Source organism: Sturnira hondurensis, unplaced genomic scaffold, assembly GCF_014824575.4.
Source record: "Sturnira hondurensis isolate 20B ecotype Veracruz unplaced genomic scaffold, ASM1482457v3 Scaffold0005279, whole genome shotgun sequence".
NCBI classification, from domain to species: Eukaryota; Metazoa; Chordata; class Mammalia; order Chiroptera; family Phyllostomidae; genus Sturnira; species Sturnira hondurensis.
Window position 1 is genome coordinate 8,410,448 of NW_028077910.1, and position 13,686 is coordinate 8,424,133.

The following is a 13,686-nucleotide window of genomic DNA, read 5'->3' on the forward strand; positions in this document are numbered from 1 at the left end:
GTTAAGCCCACAGGACAATATACTTTTTAAAAAAGACAATTATTTTACTTGGATATTTAGTCAGTGTTTGGTCTGAAGATAATTTATTTTCCCCCGATTGTTAAGGGGAAAATGTAAAGTAGTAAATATAAGAAACACAAAATTGCATGAAGGAGAAAAAGAATTCTCTCATTGTCCAACCATCTAGAAATGGCCACTAGCAGCAACTGCTGTTCTTCCTGCTACAAGTTTCCGTATACACACATGGGTACGTGTGCTTACAAATTTGGATCGTTCTTTATATACATCACTTAATGTCAATTTAATGTCAGTTCTTCTGACATTACACATTCTTCCAAAACATGAATCTCAGTGGCCTCAGAATGGTGTACTGATGTGTCACAAAATTTGTTTACGCTGTCTCCTTCTGGTGGATATTTAGGTTGTTCTTTTTCTGTACTTTACTATCATAAATAATGCTGGGATTTTAAAAAAGCTGGGACCATATTTCAAGTTACTTGATAAAATGCCTGATTGACGGGGCAGAACTGCCCTTTGCAGAGATGGCGCGCTCTAGCAAAGGATGCGCGTGAGAACGCCCGTGGAGCTGCAGATGCCATCCCGCCAGCACTGCTTATGGAGTGGGAAAAAATAAAAGCTATCATAATATGGAGAGTTTTCTAAAAATGTGAAATAAAATCCTTTTTTAAAAACGAGTTACTTTCCCCAAGTAATTGCACTGATAACTTAAAAAAATTAGAATTTATGTAGAGCTAATATCTTTAGAGAGAACTTTGTGATCACTCTTGCCTCTAAAACATATTACCTTGTATTGCTTATAAGTCTTTTAAGTTCATTATGCAGAGTAACTACATTTTAGAATTCTATAAGGCTCTTCACAGAATATTTAGAGAAATGTATGCTTTTCTTAAAACACAAACCCCCCTTTTAGTGCCACACTTTCGTTGTGGAGTTTGCATGAAGCATTTTTAATGAGTCCTGGCCTTTGGTTCCATTCATTTTGCTAAATATATTATTATAATCATTATATAATTTGTGCTTTGTGTCTATGTGTGTAAAATCAGATAATGGCACATAACACAAAAGCTGACCTGGACTAGGAGTTGGGGAGTAATTTTGCCAATTCAATTCACTACATTACCTCATGTATCAGGTCGCCTACGAACTTAGGAGGCTGTTACTGCTGATCAAAAATGTCTTAGGACTATCATACTATATTTCCTGGGGTTTGAAATCTAAGAATGGAAAAGAGTTATAATTATAAAATTAACATTGTAAAGAATGGACAGTTTGTCATTCTCTTCACATGTTTTTAAATAATCTATTTATATTACCTTGACAATTGGAACAGTGCAAACTTTGTCGCTATCTGCTTAATAATTATTCCATTAAAGTTGAGGTAGACAGAAAAATGTCACTTCACTGTAGAAATGCCAAGTAACTATCTTTTGAATATGTAAATTCTTACCTTTAAGAATTACCTTAAGGTGTTTTTTTTTTTTTTTTTAAGCAAACAAGTAGGTTAAGGGTAGCCAACCACGGCAGCAACATACGTTTTTACTGTTTGCGATGCTTGTCAACACAGCCAGAACAATGGCCCTAAAGTAAAAACTACCTAGTTTTCCTCCAGAAAAATCTCCAGGCAAGGGTTATCCTTGGAGCAGTAATGAATTCCCTGAATGATCAGGTGATTGACTTGCTGAGGGCTAAATGCTCCTCAGGTATTACATAGTGTGCTTACACTTAGGTTTGATTTGCTTGCTGGTTTATGGAAATTCCTAAGCACTGAAGGATAACTCAGATCTCTTCTTATGCCAGATAAAATAATGGATCATCACAAACAACAGACTTTTGCTAAGTTTTATTAGACATATCTAAAATATTAATGTAAAAATAATATTGTAATAACTATGTATGTTGTCAGATGGATACTAGGCTAACCAGGGTAATCACTTTGCAAGTTATATAAACATCTACTCAGAGCCCTGACTGGTGTAGCTCAGTGGACTGAGCATGGGGCTGTGAACCAGACAATCGCGGTTTGATTCCCAGTCAGGGCACATGCCTGGGTTGCAGGCCAGTTCCCGGCAGGGGCCAGTTCCCAGCGGGGGATGCATGAGAAGCAACCATACATTGATGTTTCTCTTCCTCTCTCCTTCCCTTCCCCTCTAAAGATAAATAAATAAATATTTTTTTTAAAAAACATCTACTCAGTATGTTGTACACCTGAAACTAATGTAATATTGTATGGCAATGGTAATTGAAAAAATACAAATAAATAGCATCATGATCATCCCGCTCAAAGCTTTCCTCAGGCTCTCAAGTTACTGCGCCCCCCTGTCAAGGGGGTCCAGGAGGGAGGACAGGCAGGGCTAACAGAGGTGCTGGAAGAACCACAAGCAGAAAAGGAGGTAGCAGGGACATAGTTCTACTGGCTCTTTGAAACGGAGTTACTTTAACTAATGGCTTTTTGTAGGTTTATAATCTGCTTCCACTTCGACAAGAATTACAAATACAGCCTAATGGGCTGTTCAGAGTGCGTCTCAGTATAACTTTAAATACCGTGGTAGATTAGTTGCAAAGATGGCTGCAGCCCTATCTCCCAGCTTGCAGGTCCTTTGCAATGAGATTTTGCTACTCCTCTCATCAGAAGGTAGAATCTCTTTCTTCTCCCCTGGAATCTGGCTGGCCTGATTATTTGTTTCAAGCAACAGAAAGTGGTAGAAGGGATGTGTGGCTTCTGAAGTTGTGCAGTGAGGAAGCCCACGCAAATCTTGCAGAAATGCTGTGGACACCAAGGGCTGGGGCCCCTGGCTGAGAAGCCCAGGTAAGCCCATTTCCCAGATGTCTTACTGGGAAGCAGCCATTGGCGCCTCCGGGTTAGATGAGCAGGAGAGTGATCTCATCAACCCACATGATCAAAAGAAATAATAAATCATTGTTTTAAGCCACCAACTATTGCCATACAACAATAGATAATTGAAAGATTTAACCTAACATAATATCTCATAGGGAAGTTAGGAAAAAAATCATTTATGAAGATAAGAACTTTATTGACTTTTTTGGTTATCTTTTCTAGATTAATGACTTACCCACAGTATAGGCTTTTCCTGTGTAACTGGGAGGACAATCACAACCGTTTGCTGCACTGACCTGTATTCTCACAGGGTCCACAGGAAAACTGTCAGCCTGGTCCCCACAGGCCATCAGGACAGACTGGTAAAACAAGAAAGAGAAAGCAAAGAGCTAAGACTTGTAATAAATCAAGATGGTCCAAGATTTTTGCTGTAGTCTGAGTGTGTTGGAAAAGTGTCATGTGCGTGTGTGTGTGTTTATGAGTGTGTGAATGAGTACATGAGTGTACCGCTGGGTGGCAAACGAACATTTGAGTAGCCTCCAAGGATTTATAGCACTTCCAAAACATTCCCTGAAGAAATCAACATGATGGTGTATCTTGTCACTTTGGAAACACAGATACAGAGGTTGGCAATTTTTTTTTTTTTGCTGAAAATGTGGTTTTTCAGACAGTAACAATGGAAGCAATTTTGATATATGCCTTTGGAGGCAGTTGCACAGAACAAAACCTGAAAATGAGATGTAATTTGTACAGGAAGCTTAGAAGGCACGGTGCTGGGGAAGCTGTCCCCAAATGGCTGCCTGAATCCTGTTCTCCTAGTCTTTACTTCTATTGTAAACGGGAATAATCACCCCAGAGGTTTGCAATTTGTGTATTTATAAGAGCATACAATGATATAAAGTGGAGAAAGTGCTGCTTTGTTGAAAGTCCTTTGAGTTGGAAAAGAAACTGATGCATGATCTTTGGGAGCTCAATAAGGGTTTCAGCTCACGTCTGACCATTGAAACCACTGGAAGTACACACCTGGTAGAGAACATCCTTTTCCAACAGACAAAACAGTGAAGCTTTTCTAAACTTATCACAACTGTGGAAAGTTACATCAGCCCGAGTCGGCCTGTGAAGTATTTGCCTTCCTGGGCAGAGTTCTCCTGAATTACAGAATCATTCCATTTTCTGGGGCGTTTATGCCATTTCTGGCTATTATCGGTTGACTACTTACTTTGTGCCACACACTTTACATAAATGAGCTCACACTTTCATAAAAATCACCAGTGACATAAGCAACTTTACCTTCATTTTAAATAAGAACTGAGGCTTGGAGAGGTTGAATTACTTTCTCCGGGTCATACAGCTTGTAAGGAGCAAAGTCAGAACTGAACCCAGGTCCTCTGGCTTCCGAAACACCAAACTTATGCTGCCCTACTAGCTACTCTGCATGTTTTGAGTCAACAATCATGCTCTTAGAGATGCACCAGATTTCAAATTAAAGTTCACTTAATGTGGAACTATTGTAGCAAGAATCTATCCTTATTTTAATGACACATAAGTTGAATGAGCCTTCTCAGATGGACCCAAGGGGCTAGCTCGGCCAGAGCCCGCTACATCAGGGGTCTGTCTGCAGCTGGGCTCCAAAACACCCCAGGCTACAAACTAATCAAAACAAAAACACTGCCTGGTTCTCCCCCTCCCTCCTTTTTGCTGTATCACAGATTCATGCAGAAACCAGCTCTTCTGCTCTTAGAAGTCACTGCTGATGCGCTAAATAAGCCCCGGTGCTGATTGTGGAGAGCATAGTTCATTAGTGCCATTGAAACAATTTGCAGTCTTTAATGAACTATTCATCTGCAATCTAGACACAGGTCTGGAGTCAAGATTTTTAAAGATTTGTCTAGCTCTAGGAGCACTTGGACCACTTCACTCCTCTGAAAAAGAGAAAGAAAAACAGGCTGATTTTCATCATGCACATGTCCTGGAGAGCTCTTTCTGCCTTGATTTCTGCTGCCAATCAGGGCGATCCCATTCACCCCACTCTGCTCTGATTCATAATCTCATTTTGTGGTTAGACAAAAATATCAGAATTGGACAAAGTTATCTGATTGAAAAATAATATGTTTTCCAGAGATTATGGTGACCTCTCCATTTTGCTGATTTACATATACTTTCAGCTCATTTTCCTTCCCAGTGGGAATCTCAGGAGCATTTTCCAATGAGGTATATTCAGCATCTACTTTAAGAAAATGTTATCAGAATAAATTAAATTTACCCAGGTGTGTGTACAGGGTATTGTCTCTTCATGCATTGCCTTCTGGGGCCTGGCTTCTCTAGTGGAGAAATGAACAAGGGGCTGACTCGAGCCTTAAACATCAGTTGAAGCAGGAAGAAGTTTAGAGATTGGCACGGGACCCACTTCTTTACCACAGAAAACACATTTGTGTAATGTCAGACTTCTGCTTCTCCACGTACATTTCCCCATTGCTTAGAACGTCACAACCCAGCTTCCTAAATAGCCTTCACTCCACAAAATCTAGATGGACGTTGCTTCCTCCATGCTCCATTTCAATAGCCACAGGATGACATAGGGGGCCTAGAACACTTCCTCCCTTACAATCAGCTCTGACTGGATCCGCCACTCTCTGAGGACGATCATGCAAGGAATAGCGTGCAATACACAAGTGCCGAGGACAACCCCAAACCCAGGGCCTGTGCCTATGAGTTCACCCAATGGTATGATGGCTTCCTTTCAAACTCATCAAATCTCTTGAATTTAAAGAAGAATTTTAAACAATTGTCCTTTGGATCATGTCAAAGGCAAAAAGTTCACTTGCTGTTAGGATCATTTTACCTATATGTTCAGTGTTGCTATATACAAGGAGGACCCCCCCCCCAAAAAAAAGACTGGAATTGTCTTCTGGAGAGTGGACCCCTTATAGCACAGGCTTCCCCTGCTAGGTGAGTGTTCTAGGAACCACCTGTATCATTGTACCAGTTGGCGTTGCTGTGAGAGGCTGTGTTTGGCTTCAGTGAATTTTTTTGAAGACTCTTTCAACATGTTTGCCCACTTTATGATGGGTGACTTATGAGCACACCTGCCCACAGCATGCTGAGCGTTCAGCAGTTTTTCAACAGGAATGGCATGACTCCTATGCTCCACCCTCCCTATTCACCGGATCTTGCCTCGAGTGACTTTTTTTGTGTGTGCCTAGATAATGAAGGAAGACATTTTGCCAATGTGGAAGGGCTGAAACAAAAAAAAGGCAGAAGCACTAAAAGGCATCAAAATCGACGAGTTCAAAACCTGTTCTGAGCAATGGGAAAAGAGTCTCAATAGGTATATTGCATCAAATGGAGAGTACTTGGAAGGTGACTGAAGTTTCAACATGTAAGAATAAATACACAATTTCTTAGAAATAAATTCTAGGATTTTGGATCGTATCATAGAGAAAAAAATGTTATAATACTTTCCCTTGAATAAAATAGTAACAAGTGCTTAATGCAGAAGTCATGATAGCAGGAGAGATATCTATAAAAAATAAAGTCAAAGATTCACATTTATGTACTCATTTCATTTAAGAGCACACTTACTGAGCAAATCATATACATCAGGATTGTCCTAGGAGTTTGTGGATACTTTGGTAAATAAAAGAAATAGCTATCCTCCTGTGGGACTTAGCTTCTAGCAGGAAGGAATGGCAATAAATACTAGGCATAATAATAATAAAATCAAAAGATATGGTATATTAAAAGATAATAAGCATTTTTGGAAAACCCCCCAAAATTTCAAAAGACATGCAAATTGCAGTTTTAAGTAGTGCAATACTGATAAGCCTCAGTGAAAAAGTGTCATAAGACTTTCTGAATAAGTAGAAGAGCCCTGGAAATACCCAGGGGACGAGTTCCATGAGGCCCCAAGCAGAGAACACCGTGACTAAAACCTTGGATACCTTCACACAAATATCACAGGCACTTGTCCTTACATCTCTATATGTTACTTATAATTGGAATTATGAGGTACATAAAGTTTTATACTTATATATTTGTAAAGTTATGTAATACTTAGAAATTTGAGAAAGAACCACACTGAAAACTATACTTAAATTTTCCCCAATTTTTTTTATGGTTAGAATCTTCAGATTGTATTTGTTTGAATGATCTGTCTTTGGATATAAAGAAAATTATTTTTTTAACTCTGAAAGGTAGCAGCACCTTTGGTTGATTGGCTCACCTCAAAAAAAAGTGATTACCCAGCTGCAACCTTCTTAGGGTGAGGTTCCCTGCAATGTGGTCTTTCTTCCCTCCTTGCTCAGGCTGGTACGGGGACAGCTCACAGCAGGGGCTGAGATGACAAGGTTAAATAACTTCATTGCCCTGTGTCTCAGTTTCCTCACCTGCAAATAGGGGATTAATAAAGTTTACCCATCTCCTGAGGACAGTGGTGGATTAAATAATTAATGATCAGATGGTGCTGAACAAAGGCTGAGCATTGTTATTAGAGAAGAGAGAAAATTCATCATCAGATTGTACCTTTCTGGCATCTGTTGCCTTGGTAACCAGATTTGCAGGTGCAACTGCCATTTTTGGCGCTGCCTTGCAGGGTGTTGTCCTCCACACACTGGCATTCAGAGGAGCAGCCAGCTCTACAGGGCCCCTGGGGACAGTGGGCAAGCGGACTGAAGCGAGCCGTCATCTGAAAACCATGCTCTGGCTCTTCTTTCTTTCTTTGTTTCCCTACATTGTTAGTGCACAGGCATGTGGTTCTGTGGGGCCTGATTACAGGGAAACAAGAGGATCGTCCTAACTGCCAACACAGCACCGCCAACAAAAACGGGGAAACAAATGTCTCTCAAGTCAGGTAATTCATTTGCTTTTTGGCAACTGGATGTGAACAGTGGAGCCTGAACTACTTAAAAGGCTCTGGGAATTCTGGGAGAGAAATCGCCTCTCAATGTGCTCGAACCGTTCTTATAGTTAGTATTCTCCAAGGACTGCGCGGGCCTGCCAACCCCATATTCATCCTGCCGTGGCATGGAGATGATGGACAAGCATTGATGGGTAGGCACACCATTGTTTCCCTTCCCTTTCATTATATGGTAATCAGAAATAATTTTACATTGTGCAGATAGCACAAAACTTTCCTCGTGACAGCAGCATTATCTTGGCCACATCTTTGGCAAATGGTGCTTGCCTTTCTTTCACTGTTTTCCCCACACTATTGAGTTTTATGGATGATAGTGAGCATGGGAATTATAATCTGAAAAGTCCTACCTTTGCCTTCAGCATAACCTACCTTTAGATCTCTCTTTGAGGAGCTACGTACAGTAAGTAATTCAATTCCCTTTGAGAAATGTACTTCTGACAGTTTTTTTCTCCCCCATACAGATATCCCAGGGACTACCAAATACAAGTCCTTCAAGTGCCCTCTCTTGTACACCTATATGGGCTTTGCTAAGACACCTGCTTTTGAAGAACAAAATAAGCCATTTGGCTTTCTGATGAATGGAAGTTAGCATCTTCTAAAGTTCACTATGTCATCAGAGATAATTTAAAGTGGTGGTTACTATGCCACCGTGCAGGGTGATTCTTGTCCCTGCCAGGGATAGGTAGAGTTACCCCTAATGCGGAACAGAATTAGTAACAGAGCTCCTTCCACTATTCCTGTTATCTTTTTTGGGTGATACAGTATACTAATCCTTTCTTATCTTTTCGGTTTCCAAGTTTTGAGTCCTTGCCCAGACCCGCCTGCCCCAAGGGCTCTCAGAGACACCGTCTTCCCTGATGTAGGCCCCGCCTGGCTCATTCGGGACACTCACTTCCCTGGGGTGACTTCCGTGCCCCCACTCATTCTGGTGCAGCATGTAGACCAGTGGATCAGGAGGCAGCTCAGGCACCATGGAAAGCTTAAATGGACAGTTGCATACTTTAAGAATATGTAACTGGAAATAAGCTTAAAAGAAAATGAAAGCGTGGGAGAAGTAACTTTTTTTTGGTCAATCCAGTGTCTACTCAGGATTTCTTATGCACTGAAATGTGTCCCCCCCCCAAATTAATATTTTGAAGTCCTCACCCAAGTACCTCAGAATGTGGCCTCCTTTGTAAATTATGTCATTGCTGATGTACTTAGTTAACTCAAGGTCACACTGAAGTAGCAGGATGGGGCCTCTAATCTGATACAACTCATGTCCTTATAAATAGAGGACATTTGGACACAGAGACAGTCACACAGGGACAATGCCATGTAAAGACTGGAGCTATGCTGTCACAAGCCAAGGAAGCGAGCAGAGAGTCCTGGAACGGTGCCCCAGCATCTTCAGAGGGAGCGAGGCCTGCTAACACTGTGGTCCCAGACTTCTGGCCTACAGAACTGTGAGGCAATAGATTCCTGTCATTTAAGGCAATCCATTTCTGGCACTTCATTACGAGCGCTCTAGAAAACTAATATACGGTTGCAAACTCCAGCTTCTCAGGGCCAGGCAAGTGGCATCATTAAATGAAGCCTCCAATCTAAGCCAAAAGAGTCGTAAAGAATTGAAATGTGTATGTTTTTTTAAAGATGGTCGCATTCATAATGCTATCTACTGTGAGCACCAACCACCACCTGCTCTTTGAGTGTTTGACCAGATGAGTTATGATTTTAATGTTTTTGTGTCAAAACATCTGGAATATCCTTATAAAATATTTAAAATTTATTACTAAAAAATAGGGTGTACCTTGTTACCTGAAAGCAATGATTTTCAACCAGTGTGCTCCAAGAATTTTTAAAATATGCAGTACCTGACCGTTCAGTCAGGGACACTGACCTCTTTTCTCTCAGATTGTCAAATAAAAAGTTGACACTAGCCAACCCAACAATGACCGTTAGGTATGAATGCCCCGTCTTGAACAACAGACACATAGGTCAGATAGTGGAATTGTGTCTTTCTGTCACATCACGTGATAAGTTTGTATCTGATTGGTTAGTGCTTGGTACCAGAAATTCTCATATACAAGTATAGGCACCTGGTGTTTTTTAAAAATCACTTTGGAGAGTAAAAAATAGATAATTACCATTATTATATTTTCTGTAAATCCATTAAAATTACACCTATTTTTGTCACATTGGCAAAAAGTATACTTTTTAATGTGCCACAGAATTTTAGTAATTAGCTTATGTGTACCAAGAGATTTAAAAAAAAGTGGAAAATCGCTGCCTTAGAAGAACAACAGTAAAAATGATGCTCTCTTTGTCTCTAGGTGAGTTTTCTTCTCTTGGCATGTTCTAGGAGGTGTATGATGTTCTGGAACACACCCTCTGCGCCTGAATGTTCCAGGCTTACACGTGCCTTGTCCCCTTCTCCGTTGCTCACCCAGGTCAGGCCTTTCTTCCTGACCCAGGCTCAGCTGTCCGCGCTGCCTTCACTCGCTCCCTTTGTGCAGTATTCACAACTTGCTCTATGTTTTGTAGTAGTAACCTTTTATAAAATGGACAAAAACCATGGACATGCAACTAGACATATGATATAAAACTCTAAAAGGTCTCTTATGAAGAAATGGGTCAGGGTATTACTGAGGTCCACTCAGGAAGGATTTTTAGAGGAGGGCATACAGAGTACACAGAGAAGGAGTGTGGAGACTGTTTCAGACTCACAGGTGCTTGTGTGCGGTGTCGAGATGAGATGCTGGGCACTTTCCCAGAGATGTCCCATTACAAGAAATCCTGTAAGTTACTTAGGAGGCTAAAGTACTTATTGGTGATTGTGTTTTCTCACATCTTTTGCCAAATGTGCTCAAAAAACAAAATAAATAGCCTGTTGCAGAAAATTTTAGGAAATGATATTTCTCTGCACTGGAACCCAGAAATAAGAGAGACTTTTTCTGGGCCTCTTGATATTTAACTCCCATAAAGTGTCAAGTCTCCTTCTAAATGAGCTCTTAATAATCCTCTCTCAATAATTAACATAATTACTAATGAGAAAAAATGTAAAAAATTCAGGAATATTTTTCTTTCATTCATCAAAATCTAGCTTCTCTAAAGTAAGTAGGCTAAATAAAGACTAGAACATAAATCGTCATATATATGACTATATAAAATATGTTTTTTAGTCTCTTCCTTTGTCTAGTATATTTCTGGCAGTTCTGAGCCTCCTTGCTTCACAGTGAGAACAACCGTAGTGCCTGTGACTTACTCAGATGACAAAACCTTCCATAGCGCCTTGGCTCACACACGCGGCACCGTACACCCTGTGGCAATGGCCATGGTTGGCACAGTTACATTTCCTTTTGCAGTTCTTCCCAAAGAGTCCTTTGGGGCATCCTAGAGGTGGAAGGACAAACAAAGAAAATACGAACCCACATGCAAACCTTGCTAGAGCTGTCGTTACATGAAATGAGGAGCTTGCAAAAGGTGAGATGTTTCCAATGTGATTAGACTGAGGTTAGGGAGATATTTTTAAACCCACAAATAAAGATGTTACATCCTCTACCCAAAATTCTACAACCACTGGACATTGCTGTCAGGTTAAGACCCCGAACTTAACAAGACTGTGAGCCTCTGCACTGTCTGACCTCACAAGGCACTAAGATCTCCCTGAAAGACTTTTGCTGCACCAGCTGAACTTCTGGTTCCTCTAAGGCACTGCATGCTTACAGATGTGTCTGGCCATGCTCTTCCTTCCTGTTCTTCCTGTCGTGTGTCCTCTCATGTCGTAGGCTTCTGCTTAAACGTCCCTTCTCTAGAAGCTACTGTGTCTCACACTGTCTTTTCCTCATATTCTGACCACAAAGCACACATTACTGTATAATAAACACATATTCTGTAGGGGGTAAATCATTGGGATGCCAGCAAGTGCCTTCTTGCACCTCTCAGGAAACAAATTAAACTTAGTTTCCATCTCCCCGGTTCCATGATCTGTGAGAATCTAACAAACTCACGATTTCTGGCAATCCCTAAAGATTTATGTCTTCATTGACTCTCTGCCTGCAGCTGTGGGGCCTGGAAAAGCAGCTTCTCCTTTGGCTTTATCAACCCATGTAGAAAATGTGGCCTCTTCACTGGTTTCCATGAAAAACCCATATACAGCACTCATGGGAATTTTGTGTTTCCATCCAATATTTCTTCCCTTTTTTCCTCCCCCTCTCCTCTCCTTTTGTTCTCTGATGTTCATCTCCTTTCCTTCTGGATTTGTTCAAGGAGCCCCATTTTTCTTTATTTTGTTATGTAAAGCAAATGAATTTTCTCCAGCTCTTATATCCAAACCTGTAAACACAAACTCAACTTTTTGCTCAATGGAAGAAAAAGGGTTTTTGGGGTTTTTTTTGTATCATCCTAGTTAGGTCACAGCTGGCGCTATAAGTATCACATTCTGTTCCACATGTCATCAGTCAAAGCAATTATGTTCTTATATATGTATAAACACAGCCTTTTATAACTTCAGAAAAAGATTACCTTGAAAAATACAGACACAAATTTTACTTAGTTGATTGCACGTTAGGAATTTCAAGACCTTAACGAGTTGTCTTATGTGACCTTCCTACCGTGTTCACAGGTTTTCCCATGCACCGCAGGGGGGCACTGGCACCTGCCAGTCAGAGGATCACAGCTGACTCCATTCTGACAATCCCAGATGTTGCCACACTCCTTCCCACCAGTCTCCGGGGAACAAGCTATGAAGAAAACGAAGAAGTTGAACAAGCAGTATATAACATACTCATTGTGATACAAATGGGAAAAAAATCTTGTCTTCCTATTAGAATGAATACCAAGTAATTAAAATCTCTGCCATCTGCGGACCTGGGAAGGGTCTCCAGCACGCTCCTGGTTTAGATGGCATAATCATTCCTGGGGATTACTGACGCAGCTACTAAAACCATGGCTGAGGTACTGCTAAGGAGGTTTACACACAAAATTTTACCCTGTTCCTTAGATTCTAACCTTCCCATTTTCAAATCCTAGGTATCTTTGCTGTAGAACTCTAACCAAACTTAATGAGAAACGAATTGCACCTTCTATTTTGAAAAATGGGAAACACGTCATGTATTTTTAACTAGGAATAAGTGAAACTTTGTGAGGGTCCCAAGGTGTTTGGCATTATCAAAGAATGATGATGCCAAGCAAACAACTGTTTTGTTGGTTTGGGGGAAGTGTTTAGTGTTCCAACAAAAATAATACATTGGAGAAAGTAGCGGTAGCTTTATTTTAACACAAGTAATTGGAAAATTTCAGTAACTATTTGTCATTTTATCCTAATAGGATAAATGTTATAAAACTACATTTATACCACCCATTCTACTCACCCACCCACACCATTCCAGATGTTAATATGGAAACTTGGTTTCTTATTCACTTTTTTCTTTGCTTTCCAGCCTTAGGCTACTGTGAACAGGAAAGAAAAAAGGAAGGGGGAAAACAAAAACAGTACAAAAGAGAAAAACTATCAATGAGCACTGGTTTCGGTCCATATTGTTAATTTACATATGGTAAGTCTTTGATCTTACAAGAACAATAGAGGGGATGAGGTTTTTAAAACTGCACCCGAAAAATCATGTTAAGGAAGTTTAAATAGCTTTTACAGTATCTGGATTACAGCGAGTCATCCAATCAACATCGGCAAAACAACACTACTGTCTGTTGCTCCCCCACAAAGTAGAATATGATATCATATAGTGCACGGATTTGCTAACTACTTCCTTAATGTCAAACAGAGCAATTGCCCTGGAGAAACAAGTTTTAAAGCAAACAGGTCCCACATCATAGCTGGATGATTTGGATGGCGTCATGAACGCTCTCCTTTGTATACCACCCATTCATCTGTGATGTGAAAATACTCCAGTCTTTCTTTCCTGTTGGATAGAGTCTC

The 13,686-nt window shown here is 40.5% G+C and overlaps 1 protein-coding gene across 1 annotated transcript in view; it reads right to left on the minus strand.

The window, feature by feature from the left end:
- Nucleotides 1–493: 493 nt before the first annotated feature.
- LOC118987499 (EGF-like and EMI domain-containing protein 1) overlaps nucleotides 494–13,686 on the minus strand; it is a 127,868-nt gene continuing 114,675 nt past the window's right edge. Inside the window, 5 exon segments of the mRNA XM_037046702.1 lie at nucleotides 494–609; nucleotides 3,093–3,216; nucleotides 7,379–7,502; nucleotides 8,594–8,798; nucleotides 12,365–12,493. Coding sequence (XP_036902597.1) covers nucleotides 494–609; nucleotides 3,093–3,216; nucleotides 7,379–7,502; nucleotides 8,594–8,798; nucleotides 12,365–12,493 — 698 coding nt within the window.